The sequence below is a fragment of the Gallinula chloropus genome (genome assembly GCF_964237585.1).
Source record: "Gallinula chloropus genome assembly, chromosome: 17".
Taxonomy (NCBI): Eukaryota; Metazoa; Chordata; class Aves; order Gruiformes; family Rallidae; genus Gallinula; species Gallinula chloropus.
This window is the reverse complement of record NC_140102.1, coordinates 4,354,817-4,370,894: the sequence shown is the minus strand read 5'-3', so window position 1 is coordinate 4,370,894 and position 16,078 is coordinate 4,354,817. Positions and strand designations below refer to the sequence as shown.

Genomic DNA, 16,078 nt, shown 5'->3' with positions numbered 1-16,078 from the left:
CTTAGCCAGCTTAAATTGCAGCACTATTGGAGAGACATAAAGCGAAACCAATTGCTCAGATATGTCACTGGAATCGATCCATTCCCTTTTCCCAATTTAACACGGTCTAAAGTCTTTTTCCCCGTGTTTGCAGTGAAGTTTGAGGACTCTGAGATACTGGGATTAGGCAAAATAATAATAATAACTAAAAAAACCCAAAACCCAAACCATTGAAGTTAGTGACATTATCTGCTGTTTCTTTGCAGCGTCGCTTAACGAGTTGGAGAGGGCGAGTGGGGAACTATTTATATCGCCTGGATGCAAACAGAGCGCCCGCAATCAAGGCTTCAGCCAGTTGTCAGGAGAGGAACAGGGAGGCGAAACACCTCCGGGTGATTTATAGCACACGGAACAGAACAAGCAAGGAACTGCAGAGCAAGGGAAGCCAGAGGACTCACCCTGCTTTTATTTGTACTTGCCTTAGGTAGTGCTGGAAGAATTTTCTACTTGATAGAGCACAACAATTTTGTACTTTGATAGAGTCCAAAAGAGGGGAAAATCAGCCAAATTCCTTCGTGCACCCTGTTCTTTAAGTGAATATAGGGGATGTCTCCGAGGGTGTCCGCTGCTGATGCTGCAGGTGCACGATGCAGATGCACCCGCTGTGGGGATGGGGATGCTGCTGTTAATCCCCACCCAGCCTGAGAGAGATGCAGCAACACTGGGCTGCTCTGCCTGAGCACCACTCATGGCTGTGATCCCCAGGTGCCATGTTAATCAGTGGCACGTGGTGCCTCATCCACCTCGCTCCGACACCGCTGCCAGCCTCTTCCTGCTGCGGTCAGCCACACCACAGGCAGGAAGGGAAGGCAAATACTGACTGACCACTCTGCCTGGCTGGCTATGGATGGCAGTGATGAGCAGGACCTGCTGGGGAACAGCATGAGAAATGCTGCTTTTTTGGGCAAGATAAGCCCAAACTGGGGTGCACAGCACGACTGCACCCAGGGTGGAGGCTCCTGAGAAGCTGCAACCTGTCGCCTTCTCGCCACGTCCTTCAGCTGCAGAGATGACGAAGGGACCAGCCCCCCACAGCTGGAGGGGGTGTCACAGACCTCCCCCCAGGCCGCAGCTGCTCAGGCTCCAGGCAGATTTGCAAACAGAGAGGGCAAGAGAACTGGCAGAGACCCAGTTGAGTACAGGAGGGCAGAGCAGGCTTCAGTACTACAAAGCTGGAGCTGTTGCAGAGGGAAACACGCATCCGGGTGCAGGAGGGGCACGAGCCCGGCATGAACCCAGCCAAGGCGCTGCTATAAACGACGGCTTCCCTTTTCATCTTTTGCAATACTTTCCCTCTGAGGCTGCAAAACCCACTAACACTTGGGGCCAGGACAACCCAGGCTCACAAATAACTGCACTTCGTCCAAGTGAACCGCGCTGGGTAATTTGTGGGATAGAGAAACCTCACTGCTGCCCCTTGAGAAGGAGGATTTCACCAAGGAAAACCCTTCTGCTGGGAGCAGGGCCATGTGACGGCCCATCCCAACAGAGCGGATACCCCAAAACCCCTGCCATGGCACCCCCATCCCACACACACCCCTACCTACCCAGCTCGGCGCTCTGCTGTGGGGTGGCCGCCTCTTCGTTGTTGGCTTCGTTGGCCATGGAGCGAGTGATGCGGCCCTTGCGCCTGCCCTGGCTGTTGGCGGTTTTGCGACCTTTGGAGGTGACAGTTTCTTTCTCATCGTTGTCTTCCCCAGATGTGTCGTCATTCTTGTCCCTGCAAAATCATTGAGAGAAGGAAAAAGAAAACATAGGTTGTTGGGTTGGGCTGTTTTTTAGGTCAAGCAATGACTTCTCTGCACGTGTTAGGGGATGGGTTGGCTGAGTTTTTTGTCGGTGGTCTTTTTGGGGAGGGGGTGGGGGGCAGGTCTGCATTTTCTTTTGCACACACAGGCTCTTTTCCTGGCTGGGAATGGGCTGGATTAGCGGCAGGGTGATTTGCAGTGGGGTTTTCTTTTTGCAGCTGGCTGCAGCTCCAACACCAAGTGCACGCAGAGACCTGACAGAGACAGGTTTAATACCAGACCATTCAAATTCATCCCTGCCTCCTCCTCATTTATCTTCCTGAAAGGGACCTGCTGGTAAATGTCTTTGCAGCCTAGATATAATGAAGCCAGATGTTCTTTTAAACCAAGTATTAAGCCCATCACAGATAGCTTAGTGGTCTGCGTGCCAACCTTTCCCCGCCACGGCTCTGACGCTCCCCGTTCGGCGTGAGGGAGGCAGAGCTGGCTGAAGCCCTTCATCTGGGAGCGCTCACGGTGACAGCAGTAATGCTAAAGGTGAAGTGCTGCGCTCAGCTGTGCCCACATCGCTCCTCTGACTCCTGGAGGCTCTCACAATAACAAAGCGAGCTGGAGGATTAGAGGGGCTTTGTGGGTTGATTTGGTTTATATATGTTTTAAAGAAGACCCATATCAGAGTTGCTTTCCCAGTTTGGGAGCAGCAAGGAAAAGGAGAGCAGGCTCTGCTGCCCATCCCTCCCAGAGGAGGTGGTGAGGTGGGAGCATGTGGTCCTGCACGGGGTCAGGAAGCCCTGGACCACATTGCATCCCACCATCACATCCCACCACAGCTCCAAGCCAGGGATGGATGCGAGCCACAAGGCAGAGAGGGTTGTCCTTACTTTGTCAGTTCTTCTTTGTCGTTTTCTGTTTCCTGCTTGTCTTCCTCCTTCTCTCCCTCCTTCTCCTTTTCTTTCTCTTTCTCATCTTTCTCTTCTTGGCTGCTCCGGGGCATTTGCTGCTGCTGCTGCAAAACAAGGGCCGTAAAACAAAACAACCCGTCAGTGCTGAGGCGGATACATCCCAGCACCTGGGCCAACCTAAACAACCGCGTCGGCACAATGCTGGGGGCGAGTGGCCAAGAGGAAGGAGCGCTGCAGGCAGAGGGTACAGGCAGGGCGCTGACAGGAGCACCGGGGCCAAAAGCTTTCCGGGGAGATCAGTTTGGGGTTGGGCACAGCAGCCGTGCTCCGGCTCCTGTTCCTGGTGGTGGGGCAGCTTCCTGGGGTTGGGCAGTGCTGCAGGCAGGGACGTGATGCAGGGGAAGGCAGGGGGGTGAGAACCCCCCCGTCTTTGCTCCTGCAGACGATGGCTCTGCAACAATGGTCACGATTCGCAGGAGGTAGGATGCGTTTTGCTCGAGCACAAAGGAGACGGGGGCACCAGAAACACCCCGAGACTCAGCGATACCGACGCCGTGACCTTTTTCCCAAGCATCTGATATGGCCCATGGGGAATGTTTAAAGTCTGGTATGACAGAGGAGGGAAGATGCCTGGCTCCCCACCCGCTCCATACCGCCTGGCACCCTCTGGAGAGGCTGTGCACCCCATCTCCCCGACAACGCTGCTGTCGCTTGGGCCGAAGGCGCCACTGGACCCGAGGGAGGGACACAGCGATTATAATAGTTCTGGATTTTGTTTCAACAGCTGCAGGAAGGAGGATGCTGGGGAGGCCTGGTTCCCCTGACCTCCCTTCCCTCTGGCAACCGGCAACCGAGAGGCATTTCACAGAGAAGTAGAAATTAGAGACGGAAATTATTTATTAAACCAAACTGCTCCTGGCTAATGCAAGGCTGCTCAGTCCAGGAAACCCACCCTGCTCGCCCAGCCCCTGCCCAAGCTGCAGGGCTTGCACCCTCACAGTTCGGGGGTGTAACGGGGCGGTGCGGGGGGCAGGGATAGCATTAAAATGAATTTATCAGCAGTGTGAGCCTGGTCTGGTCAGCACACAGAACTGGGAGGCTGCCTCAAGCAAGGGCATCCCTGCAGCAGCAGTGCTGGGTGTGAACCAAACCCTCTGCCCCCACGGCCCGCTGCTAAAATGAGAAGCATGGAGATGTCAAAACAGGCTTTGGAGCAGCTGAACAAGCAAGCTGCTGGTTCTTTCAGGCCCCGGTTCAACAGAAGCCCTTGAAACACAGGCGTTGCCATCACTGAAACTCTGCGGGCTTTCAGTTCCTCCTTGCACAGGGAGGAGGCAGCTGTGCCACCCAGACCCCTGCATGGCACCACACGTGTGGCAGCCTGGCCAGCCCCCACAGCACCTCCCTGCCAGCACACGTGCCAAACATGCCCGTAACACATCAGCTCACACCCCCACTGCACGCCCAGGAATGGCTCCATGGAACACAAGGCTGGGAAAATCCAGGGGAGGGGGAGGCTGGGAACAGTGGGAATGAGCCACTGGTTGCTTAAGAATGTCTGTAAATCTGTAAGGGTAGGGGAACTGGCTGCGTCCTGCAGCAACTGGCCAAGGAACAGTGTCATACCAGTGTGCCAGGCACTGCCCTCACCAAACCCCAAACCTGGGGAGGAGGAAGAGGGGGGTACAGCCAGCAAGCCTCCCAGCGCTGGGAGGTGAGCAAGAGGAGCAAGAGGCATCCATCACGCGTATTTCCCCAGCGCCGCCCTGAACTCTCTGACTCCCTGAGTCACACCACAGTGAACCCCGGAGTGCGGGTTCAGCCCAGACAAATACCCACGAGGTGAGAGCTGTGACCTCCGAGGGGCAGGCAGGGAGCAGGGCAGGCTCTGCCCCAACCTCAGCTGTCCCCACACCCGGCGCTTTCGCAAGGGAAGGGATCCCAACGGAGCTTCACAGTATTTCTACCTGTCCCCTGTTGTGAATGGTTTCTTTTGGGAAGGAACCCCCTTTTCTTAGGGGGAAACCGTGCACCCTGGAGGTCCCAGCTCCTCAGGGCACAAACCCAGCTCTCCTCCAGCCGTAAACCCAGCTGCAAACACACAAGTCCCTGTCCCAGCATCAGGCTGGTGCTGGCTCCAAAGGAAGCTCCAGCATCATCTCATTTCGTCTCTGCACTCGTTCAAACCAGGGGGCTGTCACCCCCTGAGCAGCCTCCCCAGAGGATCAGGCTGGGGCAGTGGGGTTGCTAATGAGTCCCTGCATCAGCCTGCAAAATCAGGGAGAAGCACTTGGGCTTCCCAAGATCCATCTACCGACCTCTGGCAGGAGGAGGACAGGCAGAGCCTGATGGCCTCAGCTTCCAAGGGTCACCATGCATCCCTCTCCCCGTGGGGACTGCAAGCCCAGGCTGGTGGGAAATCAAATTAGGGCTTCTCCCACCGCAGAGGAGCATCTCGATCCAAGGATGCCCTCTAGTGATTGCCCTGCCCCGGCCACGGCAGCACGCCCGATGCCAGGAGCGATCCCCTGTGCAGACCGGGACAGGACATGGGACAGGACACAGGATGGGACATGGGATGGGACAGCTCTTGCCTGCCAGCCATCTCTCCCCAGGCTGAAATTCATACATCAAGCAGCACTGTCACCACCAGGCCACTGCAGGGAAACCTGTCCCCTCCTCCGCCCCTGGCCATGATCCTGTCCTCATCTGAAGAGACCTCCTGGCCAAATGTTGCTTCAAGCCCCATGGCAAGCATGTGGTGACAGCTCATCTCCTGTGCTAGGGCTCAGCTGCACGGCGGGGCACCCCAAACACCCTGCGAAGCACCTCTGGGGACAGCTCTGCTCACAAACACCACCCTGCACCCCATCCCACTCGCGGGTACGCTCTGGGACAGAGGCTACAGGGCTGGCTGGAGCACCCAGAGCCCTAGGGAGAAGCAGGCACCCCTGGGCCCCACAGCAAGCTGCGCAGCAGCTCAGCTACAAGCAGCATGTGGAGAAAGGATGTGGGACGACCCGCGGCAAACCAGGGCAGCCACCTCAGCCCACCTGTGCTACGTGCTCTACCCCAGACTGGACTCAGCATCAGTGCTGGACTGCAGCACGGCACAGTGCCGGGAAGCCACGGCCGGGAACCCGCGAGCCGGCCGGTCCCCCCTGGCCCCCGCCGAGCCTATTCTTAGCGCTGGACGTGGACCAGCTCTGCATGATTCAAGGGATGGGACGCCATCCCAAAGCGTGACAGGCCAGGAAATGCTTCCCCAATTACCAGCCGATGTTTTCCTCTGATTCACGCTGCCCCGGTTAGAGGTGGACGGGCAGGTGGGTCGGCTCTTAGCGGACACGCCAAAGGCTGCCGCCAAAACTGCTCGGCTCCCGCCAAGCTGACACCTCTCTCCACCCACATTCCTGCCCCCCCTGGCGACAAGGCACCTCCCACCCCCCATCCCTAGGCAAAGCAGGTACGCGCTCCCCACCTTGCACAAGAAGGTGAAGGGATGTGCTGGAGGCCAGGGAAGATGCCTGTGGCAGAGGGCAGGGCTGTCCCTCCCTCCCAGGTCAGACACTCCAGCCACCGGACCGCCCTTCCTCCCCAGCATCGCTGCTTTGTTTTCGCTGCCAACACATCCTGTTTATTTTAAAAGGCCCCGGGACAAACCGCACACGGGGGGAGACACGTGAGCGAGGAGCCGATCCTGCTCTGAGCCCACCACCCTGTTCTGAGCCCAGAGGGATGGCCGGCCTCCTTCCCCGCATGCTCCCCGTGCTCCGGCGTGAGCTGCTCCGTAATTACAAACATCTGCTCACCTCTACCCCGATTTCCCACCGGCTCGGAGCAGCTGGAGAGGAGCAGAGCGCTGCCAGCCTTCCTGGGGCCATCGCGTGTGCCGCCGGCCATCCCCTCGCTGGGGCCCATGGGCAGACACTCATGCTCGCCATGGCTTCCCTCCGGAGCGACACGGCTCGCCCAGCTCCATGGGGCTGGCTTGGCACGGGGAGTTCAGCCTCTCTAAAGCTCCAAGCACGTTTTCGGGGGACACCGGCTTCCAGGTAGGTCCCGTCACCCAAACACTAGCCCTGCTGAGAACCGACTAACTCTCAGCAAGTCCCGGCAGCGGGTCTGGCTGGGAGAAAGCCCCGGCAAGGAAGAGGTGCAGCTCCTCCCACTCTGTTTACTTCCTCTGCCGAGGCACTGCCTGCGTCTGGAAGCAGGACGGGAGGGCAGGAGGTGGGGGAAGCGCATTCACCCTCCCCAACCCCACCGGGGACGCTTGCCGCCTTGGCACCGAGACGGCAAAACCGGACTGAACCCCCCCATCCGAGCTGGCAGTGTGTCCCCCACCTCAGAAGCACATCACTCACACGCTCACCGTGAGCTCCAGCCCCCTGCGTCCCCCCAAAAAATCACTCACCTCCCCACTCCCCGGCTCCCGCGAGCGGCCGGTCCCCGACAGCCCCATCGCCGGCTCCCGGCCCCAGCTCAGCGCCCAGCCATCCGGGCGCGCTGTGCCTTACATTCTCCAGCTCTGAAGGCTTCCTGACGATTTGCATAGTTAAGCCGTAAACTAACCACAACATTCCTCTTATGATTTTGCAATCTGCTGGAATAACGTGGTCGCTCTAAGTCGAGTCGATGAATCATCATCTATAAACCACAGCTCTCGTCACCGGGGCTCTCAGCGCTGGCTGCAGCCAGCGTAATTAATCTGCCAGGATGCCAAGCCGAACCTACGGCGCACGGTTATTTATTTTCCAAACCTGCAGAACCTCTGGAAGACGACCAGGTCCTGCCTTCCCAGTGTCCTCCGTGGTGAGATGTGCTGGACTATGTGAAGGGGACTGGGGACCGTGTCAGAGCGTCGTGCAGAAAGCTACCCTCGCTGCCCACGGGGCATCCCGGCATTAATTGCTGGACTGTGCCACCCTCTCCCATCCCCCCTCACTCTACAAATATCTGCCAGGTCCACAGCCCTGGTCCTGCTGGGGACAGGGACAGGCATGGCCATCACTCCACAGCAGCTCCCCATCATGTTCAACTGAGCTCGTCCCTGGGGGTCCTGTTCTGTCCCAGGACCACCAGCTCCTACCACCTCCAGTCACCGCTTTCTAGTGGGGAGCAGCTGGTTTGGGTCACGGTGATGGTACTGTGGGAGGCCCCATCCCTGAGCCTGAGTGCCAGCTGGGAGCGACACCTCCTCTTAGGAGGCAGGTCTCAAGGGCAGGTGGGCTGCGCAGGAGTCACGGTTTGGGTGCCAGCTGGTTTATCTCCCCCACACTGCCATTACAGAGCCCTGGGCTCTTACAGAAGGTGACCGCACCACAGAAACCACGAGCTCCCGTCTGCTTCTTAAAAGAGGAAGGAGCAAACTACAACCCTCTGCGCTCTCGTGCCAAGGAAGCCGTGCGTGCCAGGCCAGGCTGCGAGGGGACACGCTTTGCCATCGCCCAAGCCCATCCCTGGGCATGGTGGGCAGCAAGCTCCGGGGTGTTCACTTTCCATCCGTGGCTACAGGCTCGCTGTAAGCAGCACATAGACACAGACCAAGCCTCTGCCTACTGGTTCACACTGAAGTCAGCCTTAACGGGGGCTTTAGAGGGAGCTGCGCCCCGCCAGCCTGAGCCCTGTCCCCTCCAGCAGCCCCGAGTGCCTGCTCGGCCGTGCCGCCCCTCCCGTGTGCAGGGTGCCGGCTCCTCACTTCTCCCACAAGTGACTTCAGATCAATGGCATTTATGATGTTCTCTTGGGGCACCCGGCTGCGGAGCAGGCTCAGGCCAAGTCACTGCACGCAATCAGGGAGCTGCAAATTAAAACCAGCTCGAGATAAGCTGAAGACAAAAGGCCTAATGCTACGCTGGCCAGAACACCTGGGGTTTCCTTTGCGGCTTCTCCAGCAGCCCCTGCACGCTGTGACGGCTGCATGTGCCTGCTGGTATCACCCAGAACATGCCACAGGGTCTGTACTGGCACTGAGGGCTGGGATACGCTCTGCTTTCTACTGTGCTGCCAGTGGGACTCGGCCCTCAGCTCGCTCCCCTCTCCCCAGCCCCATGGGATGCTGCCCCCAGCATCTCCACCAGCAGTGGGGCTGGCACTACGCATGCCCCCTCCTCCACCACTCACACCCATCGTCCCACCTGCACCTCCATCCTGTCACACCAAGGAAACCAGAGCCAGGGCAGGGACTCCTGCACCACCAGCCCCCTATTTCTCCACCACGCAGCCCCAGTGCCCGACATCTCCCCTGGAGCACCCTTCCCTGTCGTAGCAGAAGTCAAGGCACCTACCAACAAGGTCTGATGCCGCACGGGTGCTGCCAACAGTGGTCCCCACACATCCCTGCCCATCCCTTGGCAGCAGGCTGGGTATGGCAGGCAGGGAGGACAGCTTAGAAACACACACGTGCGTATCGTGGAGCTGACTCCCAGGGCCCGGAGCCTCTGCTCTGATGCTCTGGAATGCCTCAGCCCTCACTGCCACCCACCGCCACGCAGCCTGGCTTCTCACGACCGCGCGCAGCACCCTCCGCTCATGGGAAAAACCGCAAAGCAAAACAAGCTGCTGCCAAAACAACAAGGAGAGGAAGAGGAATGTCTGCCGGCGACTTGGCTTTGATCGCTCGCGTCCCGGGGCCGGGTTTGATGCTGTTGGCTGCACAAGCAAGTTGAAAAAAAAACCAAAGGGCCAGGCTCAGATTTGATAAGGAGAACGAGAGCAAGCACGGGGCTGGTTTGGTTCAGCTCTGTGACCGCGATGGCCTGGAACTGTGCCACTCCTCCACCGGTAAACAACAAAGTCCACGAGGCAGCAAACCATCACATGGCAGAGATGGAAAACGCCAGGGCCATGCCCAGCATCCCAGAAGGCACCAAACAGGCCCTGCCCTCACCAGCACAGCTCTCTAGCACCGTGGGCCACAAAGCACCAGCAGCCAGAGTGGGGCTGCCCTGCTGTGCCCCGGGAAAGCCCCATGCCATCTCCCAGGCTGTGCCAGGGGTGAGCAGCATGCCAGGGATGAGAAGAGATGCTGGACCCCGCAGCATCACTCGCCAGACCACAGCATAAGCGTGCCCAGTTGGCATGCACCCAAGTGCATCTCAGGCGGCACTGGGAGCCTGTTGGGCATGGGAACCTTTTGGGTACAGCTCAGCCCAGCCCAGCAGGCACTGACACCTTCCCACCGCTCACCCCTTGATCTTGGTGAAGCACAGAAGTGATTTTTACAGGACCCCGCTCGCTCAGTTCTCTCCTTAAATCACTGAGGGCTTTTCCATAAGAGGAAATGTTTCTTTTCTGGGTCGCTGCTGAGATTTTTTAAAGAAGTGATTTGATGGCTTGTGAAGGGAAAATGACCCAAGGGGAAGAGAGTGTGTAACGTTTGGAAGCACTGGGGATGAGCCCCTGCTCTGCCCCAGGCAGGGAACACGTGTTTCCTCTTCCCCACAGTTTGCCTCACCCCGCTCCCTCCTGCTCACAGCCCCCTGGCCACGTGCCGACCCCCCTCTGAGCCCTGCCAACAGAGCAGGGTGCCGGGCTGGTGGCTTGTGGGAGACACAGCAGCATCCACACACACCCCACAGATGCGCTGGGAACAAAGCAAGCCCCGTGTCCTCAAGGGAGCAGCTTTCTCTGGGATAAAGTAGGCATCTCTGGGATGCCTACTTTAGAAAGCAATACACCAATGGCACGACTTATTTCCTGTCTGTTGCCAGTCAATCCTGGATCACAATAACATATAAACCAGCTCATCCCAAAATCCGACCGCTTCTATCACTCCCTGTCCCGCCAGGAAGATGCTGCTGCTCCTCCGTTGGGATAGGTAACACCCAGCCTGGATCCCACCCCCTGTCCCAAGGAGTACTCACGTGGGTGCAGGTGTGCTGGAGCGCTCGCTGGGAGGATGCATCGACCTGCTTCTGGAGAAACACGAGTCCAAACTCAGGCCCCAACCAGAACGGAGGGGTTCACGTCGCTTTTAAGGGACTGTCTGGTTACTGCTAACTGCAGACACCATCAAGCCGCACGGCAAAGCCCAGCTGTGGCAGCCCAAGAGTCGAACGAGTGGTCCATCAGCAGCACGTCCTTGCCTGTCCCTGCTCCAAGCCTGCAGGTCTCCCTGTCATCCCCTGTGCTGCCAGCAGCCTGTGAGACTGTGCTGAGGCCCAGGGATGGACCAGCCATCCTCCTGTGGAAACGCATCCTTCGATTCTTCTCCCAAATATGGCCACATCATTCTCATTTAATCGCCCCCAAAACTGCAGCTGGGATGTCAGGAATGCGAGTTGCCATTGTGTTTGCCTGGTTACGCTGCCCAGAGGGGTGGGCAGGGTGATGGGAAAGCTGAAACACCCTTGTAAGGGTGGAAAGGGCACGATGCACCTTAATGGGGGAGGAATACCTGCAGGCATGTTTTAGGAGCGATGATGGGAGCCCAGTCTGACAGAGTGGGTGCCAGTGGAGGGCTCCAGGATTGGTACTAGCTGGACCACTGCTGTGTCTCACACCTCACCCACATCCTCTGTGCAAGCACCCCAATGCTCCACCTCACCCATGACACGGTGGTGATGGCTACCGAGTGACAGCCCTTTACCTGCACCAACCACACACTGGTACCAGCAAGCCTGGAAGCCCAGAGAGGGCTGAGAGATCAACGTGGGCCCTGGCAAAGAGCATTTAGCAAAGCATGGGGGATGGCTGCAGATGCTGAGCCCTTGCCCATGATGCTGCCAGGCTGCCCAACCTGCTGGGAAGTGCCCAAGCTGTGCTGAGCCACAGGAAAAGCACAGATAGGGGGGTTTGCTCAGAAACAATGATTTTCCCTGATGGAAACCAGTTTCTTTGCAAGTGACAAATGACCAGCCGCTGAGCAGGACCTGCTGCCTCCAAACAAGCTCCAGCATGACCCTCTGTGGGCAGGGGAAGCCCGCTGCTTTCTACAGGGATGGGTCTGGACCACTTTTGAGGCTTCCTGGGGCTTAGCTGGTTTTACTGGGATTTTTTTTTTTTGGCTACAAGGAGATGTAGATTTGAAGAGCGAGAGCCCACGTTGAGCAGCACACAGGGGAGCACCCGACACTAAACACTCTGCAAGGCGTTTTTCCCCTGTGGCTGCACTTGAGCAGGATCAGGACCACGACCATTCATCTAGCCAGGCATCACTTCATGGGTCCTGCAGCTCCAGCCTGGCCAGGGTTTACTCAACCACCAGCAGTGCTGTCACATCACAGACCTGGCCTGAAAATGAACCAAATTCACTCCTTTTTCAGTCCCTGCAGCAAGCTGACCCGGCCCAGCCCACACAAGACCGCAGGACGGGGCAGAGCCAAGGACCAGGACATCACAGCAACATCCCACCAGCAGATGATGATGAACCCACGCCCCAGGCAGCCTTTCCATCCAGGCAAACTGCCCCAGTACACACACCCCCGAGCCTGCTCTGCAGATAATTTCAGTACTGTTTAAAATACAGCTCTCAAGTCAGCACAGGCTGAGATGCTTGTGGACTGGTTTATTGTTATTTGTGGCAGGAAAGTTCAGCGCCCACATCCCGGGCTGTGTCTGTAGGATGTGTTGTGTTATTAATCCAGGGGTTTATGACAAGTATCTCCCCGTGTCTGAAAGAGAAGCTGTCAAACCCTTTGTCACTAATGAGGTGGCAACTCCCCGGGCTGATGAAAATCAAATGCTTCCCAGAAATCAGCATCATTCATCTCACCAGCCGCTGTGGGTAACGGCGTGGGGCACACGTAAGATGTGAGGTGTAAGAGGGAATCTGCTGGGCTCCAGAGTGGATCCTGGCTGGGGAGGTGAGGTGATGGCAGGGCAAGGATGGACTGCAGTGGGTGCTCTGCTTCTGCACTGGGGATGGGGTGCACAGAGCCCCCCCGACCCTGGAGCAGACAGCACCCATCTGGCAGGCCGAGTCCCTGCCAGCCCTGCTGCCTGCAGTGGGGCTTCTGTGAAAAAAAGTGAACTGGTTGTTTATAAAACTCCGGGCTGGGGCTGTTTATCCGCGTCGGCAAGGGGAATGGTTTGCGTTTGGGGAGGGTGGGACAGCCGGCGGGACGGATAATTCGATTTGGGTTTTGGCAGGGGGCAGGGAAGAGGGTGGGCCTGGGAAAGTCTGTCAGTCCTGGCAGGGGATCACGCCAGCTGCCTGGATGGTTCATGCAGTGGGTCCCCGCCCCGCCGGCACGGCTCCGGCACCACTCTCTGGTGGAGGAAAAAGTGTGTGGGGGGGAAGGGGGTGGTCCAAGGCAGCTCCAGTGCCCCCAGGTTCAAAGGAGCGAGTCCTCGAAAGCGTCAGCACTAACACACGGGGCCCTTTGGCCGGGGAATGCATGAGCCCTGTCTGACAGCAGCGCCGAGGGGGAGCGGCATGACAGCACGTCCTGCGGGCCGTGTCCATCCACCACGGCGCGTGACTTCATCCGCCTCTGAGTCATCCCCAGGGCGGGCAGGCATCTCCTCTGGCCGCCCATCACCACTGCCGGCAAGAGCATCGTCGGCTTTGCCGGTGGGACAGTTGCCCACCTCCCCATCATCCTGGCACCACGTGGGAGCCGGGCAGCTTCTTCCCCATGGGAATTCACCAGCACGGCTGCAGGAAGCATCACCGGCGTGCTGCGGCCGCTCCACTGCCACGCGGGCAGCACCACTCCGAAGTCAAAGCAAATTTAATCTGGAATAAAGCCCCCCAAACTCCACATGGAATAATGACATTGAAATAATCTCTCTTGCAGCCCAGCCTCAGCCCAACACTGAACAGCTTGCCCAAAGAGCGAAGCACATGGCGCCAACCCCCGGGCATTAATTTCGGTGCATCCCCCCACTACAGAATTCGGGGTGTTGGCAGAGAGACACTCTCTGAAATACCCTGAAGAACGACTGCAACAGCCCCCCAGGCGACACATCCACGCTACAGCCTCTCCTTACGAGCTCATGCAAATTTATGCTGATTACCATACACCGAGTACAGATCAGATCGTTTTTAACCACAACTCCAACTTTTTTCCCCTCTCCTTGTTTTTTTTCCTTTCTCCCTCCCCAAAGGCAGATCACTCCCTGGGAAGCCAATTCCTCTTCCCATCCCTTTCCCTCTTTAAGGGTTAAACAGCATTTTTTCCATACCCCAGCACAGAGGATTACTTCAGAAAGGAAATTCATCCCCAGTATTACGCCTAACGCTCCGTGAGACGCGTGCGCCGGGGAAGGCGGCGTGCGGGGAGCATGCGCGGCCCTGCCTTGGCGCGGGCGGCCGCCGCGTTTTCTGACACACTGGAAGAGGGATCACGTGAAGTCCCCGCTCTTGGCAGGAGATTTTTTAGCAATAAGTAGCAGCTTTGTGAGGAATATCCTTTGCCAGGGGACCATCAGCCAGGGAGCAGTGGGATTCTTGTTTTTTAATGGACTTTTAATAAGTAGGCCACAATGATAATCTTGACACCAGAGCAGCTTTATTTCTACGTGTAATTATCTCTCTGCTTTGCTCTCAAGCTCCCCGCAGTCTCCAAGAGCAAATAAGACCACCAACCTCTCCGTGAGAAAAGGGAGCGAGAAAACAGCGTAGGGCCACTTGAAAACGCTATTTGTATCCGACCTCATCCGCTCCTCTCATCTGGTATCAAAGTCAACCTCTCCTCGCCTCCTCCAAATCAATTAAACCTCACTTTGGGCTTTTAACTGCTTGAACCCTCACCAGCAGGAAGATCCGTGCTGGGAGCACGGGCAGCGCTGGGAATGCAGCACTGTTCCCTCCCAACACTGCATCTCCCACAAGCTTCTGGAAGGGCTTTTAACACCACACCCCTCCCATCACCTTAAAATTCCACCCTAAACCCACTCTCTCCACAGCACAGCCCCTTCCTGCAGCACGGACCCAGCCATGCTGCCTGTCCCCCTTCCCGCAGCAGCGTGCCCTTCCCAAGCCTCCACACAGGCTCCTCCAGTGCCCCTTCACATGCAGCCTCGCAGGAAATGGATACAAGCAACATACTGGAGTCCCAGAGGTATCACAGCACAACATCTGCACCTCAGGACCCGAGGTCTCTGCTCCAGGCTGGATTAGATGCAGCAACTCTTGTTCTGCACCTCTCTCCTACTGCTGTTGGTACAGCCAAGCCTTGGCTCTTAAAGCTCCTCTGAACCTCCCACCTTCCACCTGAGCATCCAACAGTAACAGAACAGGAAGCATCCACCACTGCCTTCCCCCAGACTCGGGGATCCGACTCTCTTCCCAAACCACTAACGCTCTGCTCGAGGTGCAACCCGCTCCCTTCAGTGCCTTCAATGGTTTACAAATATTGCTGTACCCTGCTTGCAAAACCAGTCCTGCCTTCTACCATGGTTGACACAGCAAGTTGTTGCATGAAGGTTGGCACTGAACGAGGCTCCTAACGGCAGCACAGCATCGCCACTGCCCAGGCTGGACCAGGCTCCTGAGTGGAGGAAAAGTGCCAAGGGAAATCCTGCAGCAAGCAATGCTTCAGATACTTTTAAAAACCAAAATACAAAGGGTGCCAGCTGAGCATGGGACAGGCAGGTCCGTGGCTGCAGGGATTGGTAGGTGGATACAGAGCAGAGCACAGGATTGCCTCTCTCCCTCCACACTTGTTCCTTGCTCAACTTTGTATTGAATCCAGAATGAGCTGTGCTAAACCGTCTCCACCGCTAACAAGAAACAAATGTGGCCTCATGTTCTAGTTGCTGTGATCTAACAAAACAGACCATGGTAAACACTATAAAAATGTACTGGAGGGAACCACCCTGCATTTGCTGGGAGAGGGACCGGGTAATCTAATAGGGCTTTATCCATCTCTAATGTCTCTGAAAAAAAGAAAGGAAAATTGGGCCCCGTCCATGACATTCGTCATGTTCTAGCTATTCTGATGTCTTAATGCTGCAGAAATCAAATTGGAGCAAGGCTACCTATCTGCCTCCCAATCAGGATCGAGACCCAAGTGCTGCTTTTTATGGCCATGCAGTGTGAGGAGCTGCTGATGTCAGCGGTGGCACGGGCCAGGCCAGTTTTTCCATCCCTATCCCAGTGTTATCTGGAGAGATATTCCCTTTGCGGTCACCTCGCTCTCCTCACGATGTGGATGATTGTTCTCTCCATGGACCTGAGGATCCAGCAGCAGGGCGCTCCCTGGCTAAAAGCATCCACAGGACAAAGTACCTGCCCTAAAGGTCAGCGCTACCTGGGTACCATGGTGTCAGCAGCCACACTGGCACAGTCACGTCAAGATCTGTATCTTGGCCATGGTAATGGCAAGGGTTGATTCAGTCACCTACCCCCAGGTGCTTCAAGGTGCCCTAAATACCTGCCCAGCCCTTAGCCAAAGGGTTAAGAGTCTTCTCTAGCTTCAGCGCCAAATCTGCCAGCCC

General features: G+C 57.2%; 1 protein-coding gene across 1 annotated transcript in view; it reads right to left on the bottom strand.

Annotated features, from left to right (window-relative positions):
- NCOR2 (nuclear receptor corepressor 2) overlaps positions 1 to 16,078 on the bottom strand; it is a 245,299-nt gene that overhangs the window by 59,078 nt on the left and 170,143 nt on the right. The window contains exons 15-16 of the mRNA XM_084272224.1: positions 2,669 to 2,793; positions 1,587 to 1,759 (exon numbers count right to left, since the gene is read on the bottom strand). Of these exons, the coding sequence (XP_084128350.1) occupies positions 1,587 to 1,759; positions 2,669 to 2,793 (298 nt within the window). The remainder of the gene's footprint in view (positions 1 to 1,586; positions 1,760 to 2,668; positions 2,794 to 16,078) is intronic.